Source organism: Carcharodon carcharias, chromosome 20 (genome assembly GCF_017639515.1).
Source record: "Carcharodon carcharias isolate sCarCar2 chromosome 20, sCarCar2.pri, whole genome shotgun sequence".
Lineage (NCBI taxonomy): Eukaryota > Metazoa > Chordata > Chondrichthyes > Lamniformes > Lamnidae > Carcharodon > Carcharodon carcharias.
In genome coordinates this window covers 84,294,725-84,314,067 of record NC_054486.1, presented here as the reverse complement: position 1 = coordinate 84,314,067, position 19,343 = coordinate 84,294,725, and the positions used below count along the sequence as shown (strand labels likewise).

The window sequence follows — 19,343 nt, the reverse complement described above, 5'->3', positions numbered from 1 at the left end:
CTGTTTTTCTCTCTCCGTGGCCCATGTGCCGATGCCAGCCATGGTGCCCCAATCACTAATAACTATTACTGTTGCTAAGTTAGGTAACACAACATAGTGCAAGTATTGAAACTGTTAGTGTGCCTCAATACCGTGCCAAGCAGTGCATTTAACCACTGAACTGTCGGCATGGAAGAGGGAAACGAAACATGCTAAATACATACAACCTGGGTAAGCCATCGCATCTCATTATTATTACTTTTATTATGTTAGTCTGAGGTAGAACAAACTAATTGTCTTGTGGTCTGAGTCACCTAATTATGGTTTGAGCTTCTCTATTGACCATTTGCTGGGATGAGTTGGAAGAAAATTATTATTCCAAGCGCATGTTAAAATTGAAAATTGAATTTATAAAATGCTTAAAATTGTGCTTGCATTAGAAGCCCGAAACAAATTATATAACAAGAATTTGAGGTGAGATTTGCAAATATCTCTGATAAAGCCAGTTTACAGAAACATTTCTTAAAATGGGTGTCCACATTAATGTAATGTAATCAAAGGAACCTTATGTCAAATGAGATCAGTGTGATTTTGAATGTAATTTATTTTCCTTTTAGTTACAATAATTGTCTAATTTTTTTTAAAAAGTACTGCCATTCCTTGACAGAGATTAGGATGACACCTGACTGAAGAATAAATCATTTAACATTTACTTTAGTGCTGGTATAAATGGCAGCTCAGATTGTGGTGTTTTTTATATTAAATATTGCTGCAACATCATGGCCAGAACTTTTGGGTTGGCGAGCAGGGGCGGGGCCTGCTCGCTGACACGTAAAATGACGCGCGGTGATGTCGGGCATGCAACATTCAGACCTTGAGGTCGGTGGCGCACACCGGAGTCGGCTGCACGTTTGCCAAACTGTCAAAGGCCTATTAAGGCAATTTAAACACCAATTAAGCTAATTAACTGAGCTTCCCGTACAACATTAAGGCGGCGTTCGCATTTATCATGAAACCTCATCCACGGCCGGGATGAGGTTTCCTGAAGGTTTTTAAAGTTTAACACAAATTTTTAATAAAAAATCATTGCCATGTCCCAGCTCATGTGACACTCACATGAGATGATATGTCATATAAAAAAATTTTTCTTAATTAAATTTTTAAATATCAAGCTAATCTCCCTGAGGCAGCTCTGTGCCTCGGGGAGATTTCTACGCTCTTTTGCATGCATCGGTTCGGCGTCTGCCCATTCCTGCACCCGTGCAACAACAACACACCCCCCCCCCCCCCATGGATGGGGAGAAAATTATCCCCTATATGTGTTTGCAGTACACGTACGTACCTTGACTCTCCAAACAAAAACTTCAAACCAAGTTCACGCTAGCATAGAAACGTCTTCCTCCTTATGATCTTCAAGTTGACTTTTTTAAATTTTGGACAGTGTTTTGCTGCTTTGTTAGAAAATGTCAGAACTCAGTTCTTTGTAAATTTTAGAAGGTGTTGTTGATTGATATTCTGGTGTACTCTAGAGCCCACCACCCTCTGGGTGAAAAATTTTAACCTCAGCCCCCCCTTCTCCTGCTCCCCCAATCCTTCTACCAATTGCTTTAAATCTATACCCCCAGTTATTGATCTTTCTGATGAAGGAAATGGGTCCTTCCTATCCACTCAATCTAGCCCCTCAACTTTACATACCTCAATTAAATCTCCTCTCTGCTTCTTCTGTTCCAAAGAAAACAACCCCTAGTCCCAAGCTTTCCCATAGCTAAATTCTTAATTTGTGGCAACACCTTCCTAAATCTCCTCTATCCTCTCTCTCCAGTACAATCACATCCTTCCTATAATGCAGTGACCAGTATGTAGTATTCTTGCTGTGGCCTAACTGGTGCTTTATGTAGTTCTGACATAACCTCCCTTCTCTTATATGTTATTGTCATCATCTAAATGCCATGTCGAGTGGCATAGGTGACCATGGTCTTCCAAACTTTCCTGATCGCAGCTACAGCAGATGACTTGGTTGTTGGAGTTCTGGTTAAGCCAGTCTTTAATGTTGCTGAGCTGCTTCTTTGCTGTCAGCCTCTTGCTCTTCTTCTGTTAATTCTTCTGGTGGTGATTAGACACTCCAACCCTTCTGCATGGGGATAACATGTCCAAAGAGCTCCACTTGTCTGTTTTCTTTGATATTATTTAAGAGTTCTTTTGTTCTTCTGGTTTCATTCAATACTACTTCATTAGTTCTTTTCTCCACCCACTTACCCTTAGCATCCTTCCTAAGCACCACATTTTGAAGCTGTAGCTTCTCTTTTCAGCTTTCCTAATGCTCCAGCCTTCACATCCATAATTCATTACTGACCAGACATAACATTTTAGTACATTGATCCTTGTTTCAAGACTCAAACTGGCATTTCTTAGGTTGTTGCTTAGTTTTGTAAGAATACTTTTGGCTTGTCCAATCCTTTTTTGGATTTCAGTACTGCTTTTGACATTAGATGTTACTATGACGTGTTCTAACTAGCTTCCATTTTCTGTGATGTTGCATACTGGAATGCTGTTTTCCTTTTTCATTACCACAGTGTATTTTTTCTTGCAGTTGAATGTAAGCCCTTATCTACCACTTTCCTTTATGGTTGTATCGATTCATTTTTGCAAGTCTCCTTCATTTGTTGCTATAAGTATTGTGCCTTCGGCATAGCGGATGTTACTGATGATTCTCCCTCCTACCTTTACACCATCCACCCCTTCAATTCCTCATAGAATGTGTTCTCTCTATAGGGAGAAACGGTCCAGTGAGAGAATGCAGCCTTGTCTAACCCCTGTTTTGATTGTTTTCCAATCACTGAGTTTGTTCTCATATCTGATCATCGCTACCTGATTCCAGTAAATATTCCTGATGAATCGAAGATCTTTCCAGTCAGTGCTTCAGCTAATAAAAGTATCCCAGGTGCCTTTTAACGAGCTGTCCTGCTACCTTCAAGGATCTGTGGACATGCACTCCAAGGTCCCTCTGTTCCTCTACATTTCTCAGCATCTTACCATTTTTTTTCTTTTCCAGATTGAATTTGCCACTTTTTTTACCCACTTGACTAGTCTATTGGGATTATCCTGCAATCATCTTCACTATCAACCATACAGTCACTTTTTGTTTCAACTGCAAGATTCTTAGTCATGGCCCCTACATTTGTCTAAATCATTGATGCCACAAAAAGCAAGGAACTAACTGCTGAGCCGTGAGCAACCACACTGGAAACAGCCTTTCAAGTTATAAAAGTCCCTGTCCACCATTACCCTTTGTTTTCTGTCACTGAGCCAGTTTCAGATGCAACTTGCCACTTGAATCACATGGATTTTCATTTTTCTGGCCAGTCTGCCATGTGGGACCCTGTCAGAAGTTTTGCTAAAATCCATGTAAACCACATCAAACTTGCTACCTCATCAACTTTGAATTTTATGAGGGGTGGGGGGGGGGAGGTGGGGGTAACACATTGAGTTAGTCAGACATGACCTTCACTTAATGAATCCATGCCGACTGTCCTTAGTTGTCATTCAGAAATGCATGAATTATATTCTTCAGTTATTCCACCTCCCCAGGCAGGTTACCTTTTTAATCTCTAATAAACCCTGCTCTTTAGTAATCCTCTTTTTTTTATGCATTTATAAAACATCGTTACTTGCTAATATTTTCTCATGCCCTTTCTATGATTCTTCAATTTCCTTTAGAATTTCACCTTGGCACTTTCTATAATTCCTCAAGGCCTTCTGTAGTATTGAGCTCTTGGTAACTGACATAAGCTTCCTTTTCTGCCGTATCTGACTTCTGTATGCTCCTTGACATCCAGAGACTGTAGATTTGGAAGTACCACCTATATTTCGTTGTGGGAGCACATTTGTTCTGAATCCTCATTACCTCTCTCCCCCCCCGCCCCCCCCCCACCCCGCCCGCCCGAATGCCTCCCACAGCTTTGACACTGACTTGCCTTCAGATAGTTGTTCTCAGTTCACTTTCACTAAATCACATCTCAGCTTTGTAAATTTGACCTTTCCCAATTGAGAACTTTTATCCTGGTCTACCTTTTTCCTTTTCCATTACTATGTTAAATCTAACTAAATTATGATCACTACAGCCAGCATGCTTGCCCACTGATAATCCTTTCAGCTGCCCAGCTTTATTCCCTAAAACCAAGTCTGAGACTGTCCTGTTTCTTGATGGGTTTTCTATGTACTAGCTAAAAAAAAGCTATACATGCATTTCAAAAATTCTGTACCCTCTATAACTTTTACACCAATTGTGCTATACAGATTCTATTCCAGTTAATATTAAGGTATTTAAAATCCCCCGACTGTTATTGCCCTACTGGTTACGCACTTTTCAGAAAATTGGCCAATATATTTGCTCTCCTATCTCCCTCTATTTGGGGCTCTAAAGCACACTCCCAGCAGAGTGGCTGCCCCTTTTTTTATGCCTTCCTCTTTGATGCTTCTAACTCAGGGTTGTCCAACTTGTTACACGAGAGACCGCATTTCAATTTTTTTCTCTATCATGGGGCTAATGACACTTTGAATGGGGGAGCAAGGAGAGGGGTGGGTGATCTGCTGATGACAACTACAGTGAGGGTGGAGGATTGCTGGCCAGACCATAGGGGCAGGGGTGGTGCTAATTGGTCTGTAAGTGTTTGGGGGGGATGGGTGGGGGAGATGCTGAAGAGCTTACACAAGTGGGAGGTGGCGGTGACCCCCCTTTTCCCATTCTTTTCTTCTCTCTCTCTCGTTCTCTCTCTTTTGTTCTCTATCACTCTCTCTCTTTTGTTTTCTCTCTTTTTGTTCTCTCTTTTTGTTTCCTCTCTGCTCTCTCTATCCTTTCTTCTCACCTCTCTCTTTTGTGTTTTCTGTCCTTTGTTCTCTCATTTGTTCTCTCTGTCTTCTCTCTTTTGTTCTCTCTTTTGTTTTCTCTCTCTCCTCTCTCTCTCGTTCTGTTTTCTCTCCTTTGTTCTCCTTTTGTTCTCTCTTCTTTTCTCTCTGTCCTCTCTCTCTTTTGTTCACTCTCTCTTTTGTTCACTCTTTTGCTCTGTCGTTTCTCTTGTTCTCTTTTTTGGTCTCTCTTTGTTCGCTCTCTCTTGGTCTCTCTCTCGTTCTCTCTCCTCTCTCTTTTGTTCTCTCTCTCTTTTGTTCTCTCTCTTTTGTTCTCTCTCTCTTCTCTCTTTTGTTCTCTCGCTCTTCTCCCTTGTCTCCTCTCTCTCTGTTTGCTCCTCTCTCGTTCTCTCTCTTGTTCTTTCTCGTTCTCTCTTTTGTTCTCTCTCTTTGTTCTCCCTTCTCTCCTCTCTCTCTCTTTTGTTCTCTCTCTCTCTTTTGTTCTCTCTTTCTCTTTTGTTCTCTTGCTTCTCTCTTTTGTTCTCTTGTCTCCTCTCTCTTGCTCTCTCCCTTTTTTGTTCTTTTTTTTGTTCTCTCTCTTTTGTTCTTGTTCTCTCTTTGTTCTCATTTTCTCTCCTCTCTTTTGTTCTCTCTTCTCTCTGTTCTCTCTCTTTTGCTCTCTCTCTTCTCTGCTCTCTCTTTTGCTCTCTCTCTTTTGCTCTCTCTCTTTTGCTCTCTCTCTTTTGCTCTCTCTCTTTTGCTCTCTCTCTTTTGCTCTCTCTCTTTTGCTCTCTCTCGTTTGCTCTCTCTCGTTTGCTCTCTCTCGTTTGCTCTCTCTCGTTTGCTCTCGTTTGCTCTCTCTCGTTTGCTCTCTCTCTTTTGTTCTCTCTTTTTTGCTCTATCTGCTCTCCTTTCTTGTTCTTCAGTCTCTCCTCTCTCTCTTGTTCTCCCTTCTCTCCTCTCTGTTGTCTTCACTCTCTTTGTTCTCTCTTCTCTCATTCTTTTGTTATTTCTCCTCTCTTGTTCTCTCTTTTCTCTTTAGTTCTCTCTTTTTGTTCTCTCCCTCTCTTGTTCTCTCCCTCTCTTGTTCTCTCTTCTCTTTCTCTTTTGTTCTTTCTTCTCTCTCTCACTCTCTTTTGTTCTCTCTCTTCCTTTCTCTCTTTTGTTCTCTCTCTTCCCTTCTCTCTTTTGTTCTCTCTCTTCCCTTCTCTCTTTTGTTCTCTCTCTTCTCTCTTTTGTCCTCTCTTGTTCTCTCCTTTTGTACTCTTCTCTTTTGTTCTCTCTTCTCTGTTCTCTCTTCTCTCATTTGTTCTCTCTCTCCTCTCTTTTGTTCTCTCTCTTTTTTTTTGTTCTCTCTCTCTCTCTTGTTCTCTTTCCTCTCTCTTTTGTTCTCTCTCCTCTCTCTTTTGTTCTCTCTCCTCTCTTGTTCTCTCCTCCCTCTTTTGTTTTCTCTTTTGTTCTCGCTCTTCTTTCTCTTTCTTCTCTTTGTTCTCTCCTCTCTCTCTTTTGTTCTCTTTTCTCTCTCTCTTTTGTTCTCTCTCGTTTGTTCTCTTCTCTTTTCTCTCCTCTCTTTTGTTCTCTCCCTTCTCTCTGTTCTCTCTCTCTTAAGTTCTCTCTCTCTTTTGTTCTCTCTCTTTTTCGCTCTATCTGCTCTCCTCTCTCTTGTTCTCCCTTCTATCCTCTCTCTTTTGTTCTCCCTTCTCTCCTCTCTCTCTTTTGTTCTCTTCTCTTTCACTCTTTTGTTATTTCTCCTCTCCTGTTCTCTCTCTTCTCTTCTCTCTTTAGTTCTCTCTTTTTTGTTCTCCCTCGCTTGTTCTCTCCCTCGCTTGTTCTCTCCCTCGCTTGTCCTCTCCCTCGCTTGTTCTCTCTCTTTCTCTCTCTTTTGTTCGCTCTCTTTCGCTCTCTTTTGTTCTCTCTCTTTCTCTCTCTTTTGTTCTCTCTCTTTCTCTCTCTTTTGTTCTCTCCTCTTTCTCTCTTTTGTTCTCTCTTGTTCTCTCTTTCTGTTCTTTCTTTCTCTTTTGTTCTCTCCTCTGTTCTCTCTCTTCTCTCTTTTGTTTTCTCTTTTGTTCTCACTCTTCTCTCTCTTTCCTCTCTTTGTTCTCTACTCTCTCTCTTTGTTCTTTCCCTCTCTTGTTCTCTCTCCCTCTCTTGTTCTCTCTCCCTCTCTTGTTCTCTCTCCCTCTCTTGTTCTCTCTTCCTCTCTTGTTCTCTCTCCCTCTCTTGTTCTCTCTCCTCTCTTTTGTTCTCTCCTCTCTTTTATTCTCTCTCCTCTCTCTCTCCCTTTTGTTCTCTCCTCTCTCCCTTTTGTTCTCTCTTCTCTCTCTCCCTTTTGTTCTCTCCTCTCTCTCTCTCTTTTGTTCTCTCTTCTCTCTCCCTTTTGTTCTCTCTTCTCTCTCTCTCCCTTTTGTTCTCTCTTCTCTCTCTCTTTTTGTTCTCTCCTCTCTCTCTCCCTTTTGTTCTCTCTTCTCTCTCCCTTTTGTTCTCTCTTCTCTCTCCCTTTTGTTCTCTCTTCTCTCTTGCCCTTTTGTTCTCTCTTCTCTCTATCTCCCTTTTGTTCTCTCTTCTCTCTCTCTCTCCCTTTTGCTCTCTCTCACTCTCCTCTCTCTTGCTCTCTCTCCCGTCTCTACCTCTTTTGTTCTCTCCCTCTTCTCTCTCCCCTCTTTCTTTTGTTTTCTCTCTGTCTTATGTTCTCTTTTGTTCCCTCTCCTCTCTTTTGTTTTCTCTCGCTTCTCTTTTGTTCTCCCTTCTGTCTCGCTCATTTCTTCTCTCCCTTTTGTTCCCTCTCCTCTCTTCTTTCCCTCTTCCCTTCTCCCTCTCTCTTGTTTTCTCTCTTTGTTTTCTCCCTTTTGATTTTACTCCCTTCTCTCTCTCTCTCTTTTGTACTCACTCCCTTCTCTCTCTTTTGTTCTCTCTCCCTTCTCTCTCTCGTTTATTCTCTCTCCTTTTTGTTCTCTCTATCGCTCTCTCTCCTCTCTTTTGCTCTCTCTCCTGTCTCTCTCTGTCTTTTGTTCTCCCTCTCCTCTCTCTTTTGTTCTCCCTTCTCTCGTTTGTTCTCTCTCCTCTCTCTTTTGTTCTCTCTCTCTTTCTATCTTTTGTTCTCTCTTCTCTCTCTCTTTTGTTCTCTGCTCTCTCTTTTGTTCTCTGCTCTCTCTGTTCTCTCTCTCTTTTCTTCTCTCCTCTCTCTTTTGTTCCCTCCCATTTCTCTTTCATTTTCTCTCTCTCCTCTCTCTGTTCTCTCCTCTCTCTTTTGTCCTTTCTCTCTTTTGTTCTCTTTTCTCTCCTCTCACTTTTGTTCTGTCCCCTCTCTTTTGAATTCTCTCTCTGTTTTCTCTCTTTGTTTTGTTCTCTCTCTCCTCTCTTTTCTTTTGTTCTCTCTCCCTTCCCTCTCTTTTATTCTCTGTCTCTTGTTCACTTTTTGTTCTCTCTTTTTTCTCTCTCTTCTCTCTCCCCTCTCTCTTTCGTTTTCTCTGTCTTTCATTCTCTCTTTTGTTCTCTCTCTATTCTCTCGTTCGCCCTTCTATCTATCTCATTTGTTCTCTCTCTCTCCTCTCTCTTTTGTTCCTCTTCTCCCTCTCTCGTTTTCTCTCTCTTTTGTTCTCTCTCTCTCTTTGTTCTCTCTCTCTCTTTGTTCTCTCTCTCTTTGTTCTCTCTCTCTCTTTGTTCTCTATCTCTTTGTTCTCTATCTCTCTTTGTTCTCTATCTCTCTTTGTTCTCTCTCTCTTTCTTCTCTCTCTCTGTTCTCTCTCTCTCTGTTCTCTCTTTTTGTTCTCTCTCTCTCTTTGTTCTCTCTCTCTGTTCTCTCTCTCTCTGTTCTCTCTCTCTTTGTTCTCTCTCTCTCTTTGTTCTCTCTCTCTTTGTTCTCTCTCTCTTTGTCCTCTCTTTGTTCTGTCTCTTTTTGTTCTCTCTCTCTCTTTGTTCTCTCTCTCTCTTTGTTCTCTCTCTCTCTTTGTTCTCTCTCTCTTTGTTCTCTCTCTCTTTGTTCTCTATCTCTCTTTGTTCTCTATCTCTCTTTGTTCTCTCTCTCTTTCTTCTCTCTCTCTGTTCTCTCTCTCTCTGTTCTCTCTCTCTGTTCTCTCTCTCTGTTCTCTCTCTCTCTGTTCTCTCTCTCTCTGTTCTCTCTCTCTCTTTGTTCTCTCTCTCTTTGTTCTCTCTCACTCTTTGTTCTCGCTCTCTTTGTTCCCTCTTTGTTCTGTCTCTTTTTGTTCTCTCTCTCTGTTCTCTCTCTCTTCTCTCTTTCTCTCTTTCTTCTCTCTCTCTCTCTTTCTCTCTCTCTTTGTTCTCTCTTTATTCTCTCTCTCTTCTAGCTCTTTTGTTCCCTCTCCCTCTCTCTCTTTTGTTCCCTCTTCTCTTCTCCCTCTCTTTTGTTCCTTCTTCTCTTCTCCCTCTCTCTCGCTTGTTTTCTCTCTTTGTTTTCTCTCTTTTTTCTCTCTCTTTTGTTCTCTTCCCCTCTCTCTTGTTCTCTCTGCCTTCTCTCTCTTTTGTTCTCTCTCTTTTGTTCTCTCTCGTTTGTTCTCTCTCGTTTGTTCTCTCTCGTTTGTTCTCTCTCGTTTGTTCTCTCTCGTTTGTTCTCTCTCGTTTGTTCTCTCTCGTTTGTTCTCTCTCGTTTGTTCTCTCTCGTTTGTTCTCTCCCTTTTGTTCTCTCTCTTAGTTCTCTCTCTCTCTCTTTGTTCTCTCTCTCTGTTCTCTCTCTCTCTCTTTGTTCTCTCTCTCTCTTTGTTCTCTCTCTCTCTTTGTTCTCTCTCTCTCTTTGTTCTCTCTCTGTTCTCTTTGTTCTCTCTCTCTTTGTTCTCTCTCTCTTTGTTCTCTCTCTCTTTGTTCTCTCTCTCTTTGTTCTCTCTCTCTCTTTGTTCTCTCTCTCTTTGTTCTCTCTGTCTCTTTGTTCTTTCTATTTCTTTGTTCTCTCTCTCTTCTATCTCTTTTGTTCCCTCTCCCCCTCCCTCTTTTGTTCCCTCTTCTCTTCTACCTCTCTCTTGTTTTCTCTTTGTTTTCTCTCCTTTTCCCTCTCTTTTGTTCTCTTCCCCCTCTCTTGTTCTCTCTGCCTTCTCTCTCTTTTGTTCCCTCTCTCTTGTTCTCTTTTTGTTCTCTCTCCTGTCTCTCTCTCTTTTGTTACCTCTCCCCTCTCTCTTTTGTTTTCTCTCTGTCTTTTGTTCTCTGTTTTGTTCTCCCTCTCCATCTTCTCTCGTTTGTTCTCCAGTCTCTCTCTCATTTCTTTTCTCTCTCATTTCTTCTCTCTTCTCTCTCTCTTGTTCTCTCTTCTCTCTCTCTCTTTTGTTCTCCTCTCTTTTGTTCTCTCTTCTCACTCCTTTGTTTTTTCTCTCTCTTGTTCTCTCTCTTTTGTTCTCTCTCATTCTCTTTTTGTTCTCTCTCCATTTGTTCTCTCTCCCTTTGTTCTCTCTCTCTTCTATCTCTTTTGTTCCCTCTCCCTCTCTCTTTTGTTCCCTCTTTTCTTCTCTCTCTCTTTTGTTCCTTCTTCTCTTCTCCCTCTCTCTCTCTCGCTTGTTTTCTCTCTTTGTTTTCTCTCTTTCTTTCTCTCTCTTTTGTTCTCTTCCCCCTCTCTCTTGTTCTCTCTGCCTTCTCTCTCTTTTGTTCTCTCTCTTGTTCTCTTTTTGTTCTCTCTCCCGGCTCTTTTGTTTTCTCTCTGTCTTCTGTTCTCTGTTTTGTTCTCCCTCTCTATTTTCTCTCGTTTGTTCTCCATTCTCTCTATCATTTCTTCTCTCTCTCATCTCTTCTCTCTTTCTTTTTCTCTCTTCTCTCTCTTGTTCTCTCCTTTCTTTTGTTCTCCTCTCTCTTTTGTTATCTCTTCTCACTCTTTTGTTTTCTCTCCCTCTTGTTTTCTCTCCTCTTTTGTTCTCTCTCTTTTGTTCTCTGTATTGTGTTCTCTCTCACTCATTTTTGTTCTCTCTCTTTTGTTCTCTCTTGTTCTCTCACTCATTTTTGTTCTCTCATTCTCCCTTTGTTCTCTCTCCCTTTGTTCTCTCTCCCTTTGATCTCTATTCCTTTGTTCCCTCTCCTCTTCTCCCTCTTTCTCTCTTGTTCTCTCTCTCTTCTCTCTTTTGTTCGCTCTCTCTCTCTTGTTCTCTTTTTGTTCTCTCTTTTTGTTCTCTCTCTCGCACTCTCTCTTCCCTCTCTTTTGCCCTCTCTCCCATCTCACTCTCTCTCTTTTGTTCTCTCTGCCTTCTCTCTCTTTTGTTCTTTCTCTCTTGTTCTCTTTTTGTTCTCTCTCCCATCTCTCTCTCTCTCTCTTTCTCTTTTGTTCCCTCTCCCCTCTCTCTTGTGTTTTTTCTCTGTCTTTTCTTCTCTGTTTTGTTCTCCGTCTCTATCTTCTCTCGTTTGTTCTCCGTTCTCTCATTTCTTCTCTCATTTGTTCTCCCCTCTCTCTCTCTTGTTCTCTCTTCTCTCTCTCTTTTGTTCTCTCTTCTCACTCTTTTGTTCTTTCTCTCTCTTGTTTTCTCTCCTCTTGTTCTCTCTCCTCTCTCTTTTGTTCTCCCTCTTTTGTTCTCCCTCTTTTGTTCTCCCTCTTTTGTTCTCCCTCTTTTGTTCTCCCTCTTTTGTTCTTTTTGTTCTTTCTTCTCTCTCATTCGCTTTTTGTTCTCTCTTCTCTCTCATTCGCTTTTTGTTCTCTCATTCTCTTTTTGTTCTCTCTCCCTTTGTTCTCTATCCCTTTGTTCTCTCTCTCTCTCTCCTCTCTCTTTTGTTCCCTCTCCTCTCTCTCTCTTGTTCCCTCTTCTCTTCTCCCTCTCTCGCTTTGTTTTCTCTCTTTGTTTTCTCTCTCTTTTCTCTCTTTTATTCTCTTCCCTCTCTCTCTCTTGTTCACTCTCCCTTCTCTCTCTTTTGTTCTCTCTCTCTTTTGTTCTCTCTCTCTTGTTCTCTTTTTGTTCTCTCTCTTTTTGTTCTCTCTCTCGCACTCTCCCCTTTCTTTTGCCCTCTCTCCCGTCTCTCTTTTGTTCTATCTGCCTTCTCTCTCTTTTGTTCTCTCTCTCTTCTCTCACTTTTGTTCCCTCCCTTCTCTCCCTCTCTCTCTTTTGTTGTCTCTCTTCTCTCCCTCTCTCTCTTTTGTTCTCTCTTCTCTCTGTTTTGATCTCTCTCCTCTCTCTCCCTTTTGTTCTCTCTCTCTTCTCTCTTTCTCTTTTGTTCTCTCTCTCCCTTTTGTTCTCCCTCTCCTCTCTCTCTCTTTTGTTCTCTCTCCTCTCTCTCTCTTTTGTTCTCTCTTCTCTCTTTTGTTCTCTTTCTTCTCTCTCTCTCTCTTTTGTTCTCTCCTCTCTCCTTTTTGTTCTCTCTCCTCTCTCCTTTTTGTTCTCTCTCTTCTCCCTCTTTTGTTCTCTTTCTCTCTTCTCTCTCTTCTCTGTCTCTCGTTCTCTCTCTTTTGTTCTCTCTCTTCTCTCTCTTTTGTTCTCTCCCCTCTCTCTGTTTTGATCTCTCTCCTCTCTCCCTTTTGTTCCCTTCTCTCTTTCTCTTTTGGTCTCTGTCTTCTCTCTCTCCCTTTTGTTCTCCCTCTCCTCTTTCTCTCTTTTGTTCTCTCCTCTTTCTCTCTTTTGTTCTCTTCTCTTTCTCTCTTTTGTTCTCTCCTCTCTTTTGTTCGCTCTTCTCTCTCTTTTGTTCGCTCCTCTCTCTCTCTCTCTCTCTTGTTCTCTCTCTCCTCTCTCTCTCTTGTTCTCTCTCTCTTTTGTTCTCTCTGCCTTCTCTCTCTTTTGTTCTTTCTCTCTTGTTCTCTTTGTGTTCTCTCTCCCGTCTCTCTCTCTCTCTCTCTTTTGTTCCCTCTCCCCTCTCTCTTTTGTTTTTTCTCTGTCTTTTGTTCTCTGTTTTATTCTCTGTCTCTATCTTCTCTCGTTTGTTCTCCAGTCTCTCATTTCTTCTCTCATTTGTTCTCTCTTCTCTCTCTCTCTTGTTCTCTCTCCTCTCTCTTTTGTTCTCCCTCTTTTGTTCTCCCTCTTTTGTTCTCCCTCTTTTGTTCTCCCTCTTTTGTTCTCCCTCTTTTGTTCTCCCTCTTTTGTTCTTTCTCTTTTGTTCTCTATTCTTCTCTCTCATCCTCTTTTTGTTCTCTCTCATTCGCTTTTTGTTATCTCTCATTCTCCTTTTGTTCTCTCTCCCTTTGTTCTCTATCCCTTTGTTTTCTCTCTCTCTCTCCTCTCTCTTTTGTTCCCTCTCCTCTCTCTTTGGTTCCCTCTCCTCTCTCTCTCTTGTTCCCTCTTCTCTTTTCCCTCTCTCTCTTTGTTTTCTCTCTTTGTTTTCTCTCTTTGTTTTCTCTCTCTTTTCTCTCTCTTTTATTCTCTTCCCTCTCTCTCTCTCTTGTTCACTCTCCCTTCTCTCTCTTTTGTTCTCTCTCTCTCTTCTCTTTTTGTTCTCTCTCTTTTTGTTCTCTCTCTCCTCTCTCTCTTGTACTCTCTCTCCTCTCTCTCTCTTTTGTTCTCTCTCTTCTCTTTTTTGTTCTCTCCTCTCTCTTGTTCTCTCTCTCCTCTCTCCTTTTTGTTCTCTCTCTCTTCTCCCTCTTTTGTTTTCTCTCTCTCTTCTGTTCTCTCTCCTCTCTCTCTTTTGTTCTCTCTCTCTTTTGTTTTCTTTCTCCTCTCTCGTTCTCTCTCTCTTTTGTTCTCTCTTCTCTTTTGTTCTCTCTTCTCTCTCTTGTTTTCTCACTTGTCTCTCTTTTGTTCTCTCTCTCTCCTCTCTCTTTTGTTCTCTCTCTTTCTCTCGTTTGTTCTCTCTCTCTCTCTTGTTCTCTCCCTTCACTCTCTTTTGTTCTCTCTCTTCTCACTTTCTCTTTTGTTCTCTCTCTCTTCTCTGTCTCTCTCTCGCTCTCTCTCTTTTGTTCTCTCCTCTCTCTTTTGTTCTCTCTCTTCTCTCTCTTCTGTTTTCTCACTTCTCTCTCTCTCTTTTGTTCTCTCTCTCTCTTCTCTCTTTTGTTCTCTCTCTCCTCTCTCTCTCTCTTGTTCTCTCTCTCTCTTCTCTCTCTCTTTTGTTCTCTCTTCTCTCTCTGTTTTGATCTCTCTCCTCTCTCCCTTTTGTTCTCTCCTCTCTTTCTCTTTTGGTCTCTCTCTTCTCTCTCTCCCTTTTGTTCTCCCTCTCTTCGCTCTCTCTTTTGTTCTCTCCTCTCTCTCTCTTTTGTTCTCTCCTCTCTTTTGTTCTCTCCTCTCTTTCTCTCTCTTGTTCTCTCTCTCCTCTCTCTTGTTCTCTCTCTCTTTTGTTCTCTCTTCTCTGTTTTGATCTCTCTGCTCTCTCTCCCTTTTGTTCTCTCTCTCCTCTCTTTCTCTTTTGTTCTCTCTCTTCTCTCTCTATTGTTCTCACTCTTCTCTCTCCTCTCTCTCTTTTGTTCTCTCTCCTCTCCCTTTTGTTCTCTCTCTCTTCTCCCTCTTTTATTCTCTCTTCTCCCTCTTTTGTTTTCTCTTCTCTCTCTTTAGTTCTCTCTCTCTTTTGCTCTCTCTTCTCCTTCTTGTTCTCTCTCTTCTCTTTTGTTCTCTCTCTTCTCTCCTGTTCTCTCTCTTGTCTCTCTCTCTTTTGTTTTCTCTCTCTCCTCTCTCTCTTTTGTTCTCTCTGTCTTGTTCTCTCTCGTCTCTCTCTCTTTTGTTCTCTCTCTTGTCTCTCTCTTGTTTTCTCTCTTTTGTTCTCTCTCTCTTTTGTTCTCTCTCTCTCTCTTGTTCTCTCTCTTCTCTCTTTTCTCTCTCTCTTGTCTCTCCCTCTCTTTTGTTTTCTCTCTCTCTCTCTTTTGTTCTCTCTCTCCTCTCTCTCTTTTGTTCTCTCTCTCTTGTTCTCTCTCGTCTCTCTCTCTTTTGTTCTTTCTCTCGTCTCTCTCTCTTTAGTTCTCTCTCTCTTGTTCTCTCTTCTCTCTCTTCTGCTCTCTCTCTCTTTTGTTTTCTCTCTCCTCTCTCTTTTGTTCTCTCTCTTTTGTTCTCTCTCTCTCTTTTGTTCTCTCTCTCTCTTTTGTTCTCTCTCTCTCTTTTGTTCTCTCTCTCTCTTTTGTTCTCTCTCTCTCTTTTGTTCTCTCTCTCTCTTTTGTTCTCTCTCTCTCTTTTGTTCTCTCTCTCTTGTTCTCTCTCTCTCTTGTTCTCTCTCTTTTGTTCTCTCTCGCTTCTCTACCTTTTGTTCTCTCTCTCTTCTCTCTCTTTTGTTCTCTCTCCTCTTTCTTGTTCTCTCTCTCTTCTCTCTCTCTCTTTTGTTCTCTCTCGCTTCTCTACCTTTTGTTCTCTCTCTTCTCACTCCTCTCTTTTGTTCTCCCTCCTCTCCCTTTTGTTCTCTCTCTCTTCTCCCTCTTTTGCTCTCTCTTCTCTCTCTTTTGTTCTCACTCTTTTGTTCTCTCTTCTCTCTTTTGTTCTCTCTTGTCTCTCTCTCGCTTTTATTTCCTCTCTCTTCTCTCTCTTTTGTTCTCTCTCTTCTCCCTCTTTTGTTCTCTCTCTTCTCCCTCTTTTGTTCTCTCTCTTCTCCCTCTTTTGTTCTCTCTCTTCTCCCTCTTTTGTTCTCTCTCTTCTCCCTCTTTTGTTCTCTCTCTTCTCGTTTGTTGTCTATCTCTCTTGTCTCTCTTTTGTTCTCTCTTCTCTCTGTTTTGCTCTCTCTCTCTTCTCTCTCTCTCTTTTGTTCGCTCTCCTCTCTCCTTTGTTCTCTCTCTCCTTTGTTCTCTTTCTCCTTTGTTCTCTCCCTCCTTTGTTCTCTCTCTCCTTTGTTCTCTCTCTCTTTTGTTCTCTCTCTCTTTTGTTCTCTCTTTTCTCTCTTTTGTTCTCTCTGTTTTGCTCTCTCTCCTCTCTCCTTTTGTTCTCTCTCTGTTTTGCTCTCTCTCCTCTCCTTTTGTTCTCGCTCTCTTTTGTTTTCCCTTCTCACTCTCTCTCTTTTGTTCCCTCTCTTTTGTTCCCTCTTGTTCTCTCTCATTCTTTTTTATTCCCTCTCATTCTCCCTTTGTTCTCTCTCCCTTTGTTCTCTCTCTCTTCTCTCTCTATTGTTCTCTCTCTCTTATCTCTCTCTTTTGTTCTCTCTCTCTCTCCTCTCTGTTCTCTCTCCTCTCTCTTTTGTTTTCTTTCCTCTCTCTTTTGTTTTCTCTCCTCTCTCTTTTGTTCTCTCTCTCTTTTGATCTCTCTCTTCGCTCTCTCTCTTCTGTTCTCTCTCTTGTCTCTCTCTCTCTTGTTTTCTCTCTTCTCTCTCTTTTGTTCTCTCTCTCTCTCTATTGTTCTCTCTCTTCGCTCTCTCTTCTGTTCTCTCTCTTGTCTTTCTCTCTCTCTTGTTTTCTCTCCTCTCTCTTTTGTTCTCTCCTCTCTCTCTCTCTTTTGTTCTCTCTCTCTCTTTTGTTCTCTCTCTCTTTTGTTCTCTCTCTCTTTTGTTCTCTCTCTCTTTTGTTCTCTCTCTCTTTTGTCCTCTCTCTCTTTTGTTCTCTCTCTCTTGTTCTCTCTCTTTGCTCTCTCTCTTGTCTCTCTCTCTTGTTTTCTCTCTCTCTTCTCTCTCTTTTGTTCTCTCTCTCCTCTCTCTCTCTCTCTTGTTCTCTCTCTCTCTTGTTCTCTCTCTCTTTTGTTCTCTCTCTCTCTTTTGTTCTCTCTCTCTCTGTTGTTCTCTCTCTCTCTTTTGTTCTCCCTCTTCTCTCTTGTTCTCTCTTCTCTCTCTTTTGTTTTCTTTCCTCTCTCTCTTGTTTTCTCTCCTCTCTCTTTTGTTCTCTCTTCTCTCTCTATTGTTCTCTCTCTTCGCTATCTCTTCTGTTCTCTCTCTCGTCTCTCTCTCTCTCTTGTTTTCTCTCCTCTCTCTTTTGTTCTCTCCTCTCTCTCTTTTGTTCTCTCTCTCTTTTGTTCTCTCTCTTTTGTTCTCTCTCTCTTGTTCTCTCTCTCTTTTGTTCTCTCTCTCTTTTGTTCTCTCTCTCTTTTGTTCTCTCTCTCTTTTGTTCTCTCTCTCTCTCTTGTTCTCTCTCTTCGCTCTCTCTCTTGTCTCTCTCTCTTGTTTTCTCTCTCTCTTCTCTCTCTTTTGTTCTCTCTCTCCTCTCTCTCTCTTTTGTTCTCTCTTTCTCTTTTGTTCTCTCTCTCTCTTTTGTTCTCTCTCTCTCTGTTGTTCTCTCTCTCTCTTTTGTTCTCCCTCTTCTCTCTTGTTCTCTCTTCTCTCTCTTTTGTTTTCTTTCCTCTCTCTCTTGTTTTCTCTCCTCTCTCTTTTGTTCTCTCTTCTCTCTCTATTGTTCTCTCTCTTCGCTATCTCTTCTGTTCTCTCTCTCGTCTCTCTCTCTCTCTTGTTTTCTCTCCTCTCTCTTTTGTTCTCTCCTCTCTCTCTTTTGTTCTCTCTCTCTTTTGTTCTCTCTCTTTTGTTCTCTCTCTTTTGTTCTCTCTCTCTTGTTCTCTCTCTCTTTTGTTCTCTCTCTCTTTTGTTCTCTCTCTCTTTTGTTCTCTCTCTCTTTTGTTCTCTCTCTCTTTTGTTCTCTCTCTCTTTTGTTCTCTCTCTCTTTCTTGTTCTCTCTCTTCGCTCTCTCTCTTGTCTCTCTCTCTTGTTTTCTCTCTCTCTTCTCTCTCTTTTGTTCTCTCTCTCCTCTCTCTCTCTTTTGTTCTCTCTTTCTCTTTTGTTCTCTCTTTCTCTTTTGTTCTCTCTCTTCTCTCTTGTTCTCTCTTCTCTCTCTATCTTTTGTTCTCTCCTCTCACTTTTGTTCTCTCTTTTGTTCTCTCTCTCTTTTGTTCTCTCTCTCTCTTGTTCTCTCTATTCTCTCCTCTCTCTTTTGTTCTCTCTCCTCTCTCTTGTTCTCTCTTCTCTCTCTCTCTTTTGTTCTCTCTCGCTTCTCTACCTTTTGTTCTCTCCTCTCTCCTCTCTCTCTTTTGTTCTCTCTCGCTTCTCTACCTTTTGTTCTCTCTCTTCTCCCTCTTTTGTTCTCTCTTCTCTCTCTTTTGTTCTCTCTTCTCTCTCTCTCTTTTGTTCTCTCTCCTCTCTCTTGTTATCTCTTCTCTCTCTCTCTTTTGTTCTCTCTCGCTTCTCTACCTTTTGTTCTCTCCTCTCTCTCTTTTGTTCTCTCTCCTCTCCCTTTTGTTCTCTCTCTCTTCTCCCTCTTTTGTTCTCTCTTCTCTCTCTTTTGCTCTCTCTTCTCTCTCTCTCTTTTGTTTTCTCTCTTCTCTCTCTTTTGTTCTCTCTCCTCTCTCTCTTTTGTTCTCTCTCTCTCTTGTTCTCTCTCTCTCCTGCTCTCTCTCTTGTCTTTCTCTCACTTTTGTTTTCTCTCTCCTCTCTCTTTTGTTCTCTCTCTCTCTTTTGTTCTCTCTCTCTCTTTTGTTCTCTCTCTCTCTTTTGTTCTCTCTCTTTTGTTCTCCCTCTCTTTTGTTCTCTCTCTCTTTTGTTCTCTCTCTTCTCTCTCTCTCTTCTGCTCTCTCTCTTGTTTTCTCTCTTCTCTCTTTTGTTCTCTCTCTCCTCCCTCTCTCTTTTGTTCCCTCTCTCTCTTGTTCTCTCTCCCTCTTTTGTTCTCTCTCTCTCTTTTGTTCTCTCTTTCTCTTTTGTTCTCTCTCTCTCTTTTGTTCTCTCTCTCTCTGTTGTTCTCTCTCTCTCTTTTGTTCTCCCTCTTCTCTCTTGTTCTCTCTTCTCTCTCTTTTGTTTTCTTTCCTCTCTCTCTTGTTTTCTCTCCTCTCTCTTTTGTTCTCTCTTCTCTCTCTATTGTTCTCTCTCTTCGCTATCTCTTCTGTTCTCTCTCTCGTCTCTCTCTCTCTCTTGTTTTCTCTCCTCTCTCTTTTGTTCTCTCCTCTCTCTCTTTTGTTCTCTCCTCTCTCTCTTTTGTTCTCTCTCTCTTTTGTTCTCTCTCTTTTGTTCTCTCTCTCTTGTTCTCTCTCTCTTTTGTTCTCTCTCTCTTTTGTTCTCTCTCTCTTTTGTTCTCTCTCTCTTTTGTTCTCTCTCTCTTTTGTTCTCTCTCTCTTTTGTTCTCTCTCTCTTTCTTGTTCTCTCTCTTCGCTCTCTCTCTTGTCTCTCTCTCTTGTTTTCTCTCTCTCTTCTCTCTCTTTTGTTCTCTCTCTCCTCTCTCTCTCTTTTGTTCTCTCTTTCTCTTTTGTTCTCTCTTTCTCTTTTGTTCTCTCTCTTCTCTCTTGTTCTCTCTTCTCTCTCTATCTTTTGTTCTCTCCTCTCACTTTTGTTCTCTCTTTTGTTCTCTCTCTCTTTTGTTCTCTCTCTCTCTTGTTCTCTCTATTCTCTCCTCTCTCTTTTGTTCTCTCTCCTCTCTCTTGTTCTCTCTTCTCTCTCTCTCTTTTGTTCTCTCTCGCTTCTCTACCTTTTGTTCTCTCCTCTCTCCTCTCTCTCTTTTGTTCTCTCTCGCTTCTCTACCTTTTGTTCTCTCTCTTCTCCCTCTTTTGTTCTCTCTTCTCTCTCTTTTGTTCTCTCTTCTCTCTCTCTCTTTTGTTCTCTCTCCTCTCTCTTGTTCTCTCTTCTCTCTCTCTCTTTTGTTCTCTCTCGCTTCTCTACCTTTTGTTCTCTCCTCTCTCTCTTTTGTTCTCTCTCCTCTCCCTTTTGTTCTCTCTCTCTTCTCCCTCTTTTGTTCTCTCTTCTCTCTCTTTTGCTCTCTCTTCTCTCTCTCTCTTTTGTTTTCTCTCTTCTCTCTCTTTTGTTCTCTCTCC

The 19,343-nt window shown here is 41.5% G+C and overlaps 1 protein-coding gene across 1 annotated transcript; it reads right to left on the bottom strand.

Annotated features, from left to right (window-relative positions):
- Positions 1-13,693: 13,693 nt before the first annotated feature.
- Positions 13,694-15,960, bottom strand: LOC121292353 (U1 small nuclear ribonucleoprotein 70 kDa-like; the record flags this gene model as incomplete). Its single annotated transcript, XM_041214205.1, has 2 exons — positions 13,694-13,753; positions 15,892-15,960. Coding segments are annotated over 2 exons (129 nt in total), but the record flags the coding sequence as incomplete, so codon positions are not given.
- Positions 15,961-19,343: the final 3,383 nt, after the last annotated feature.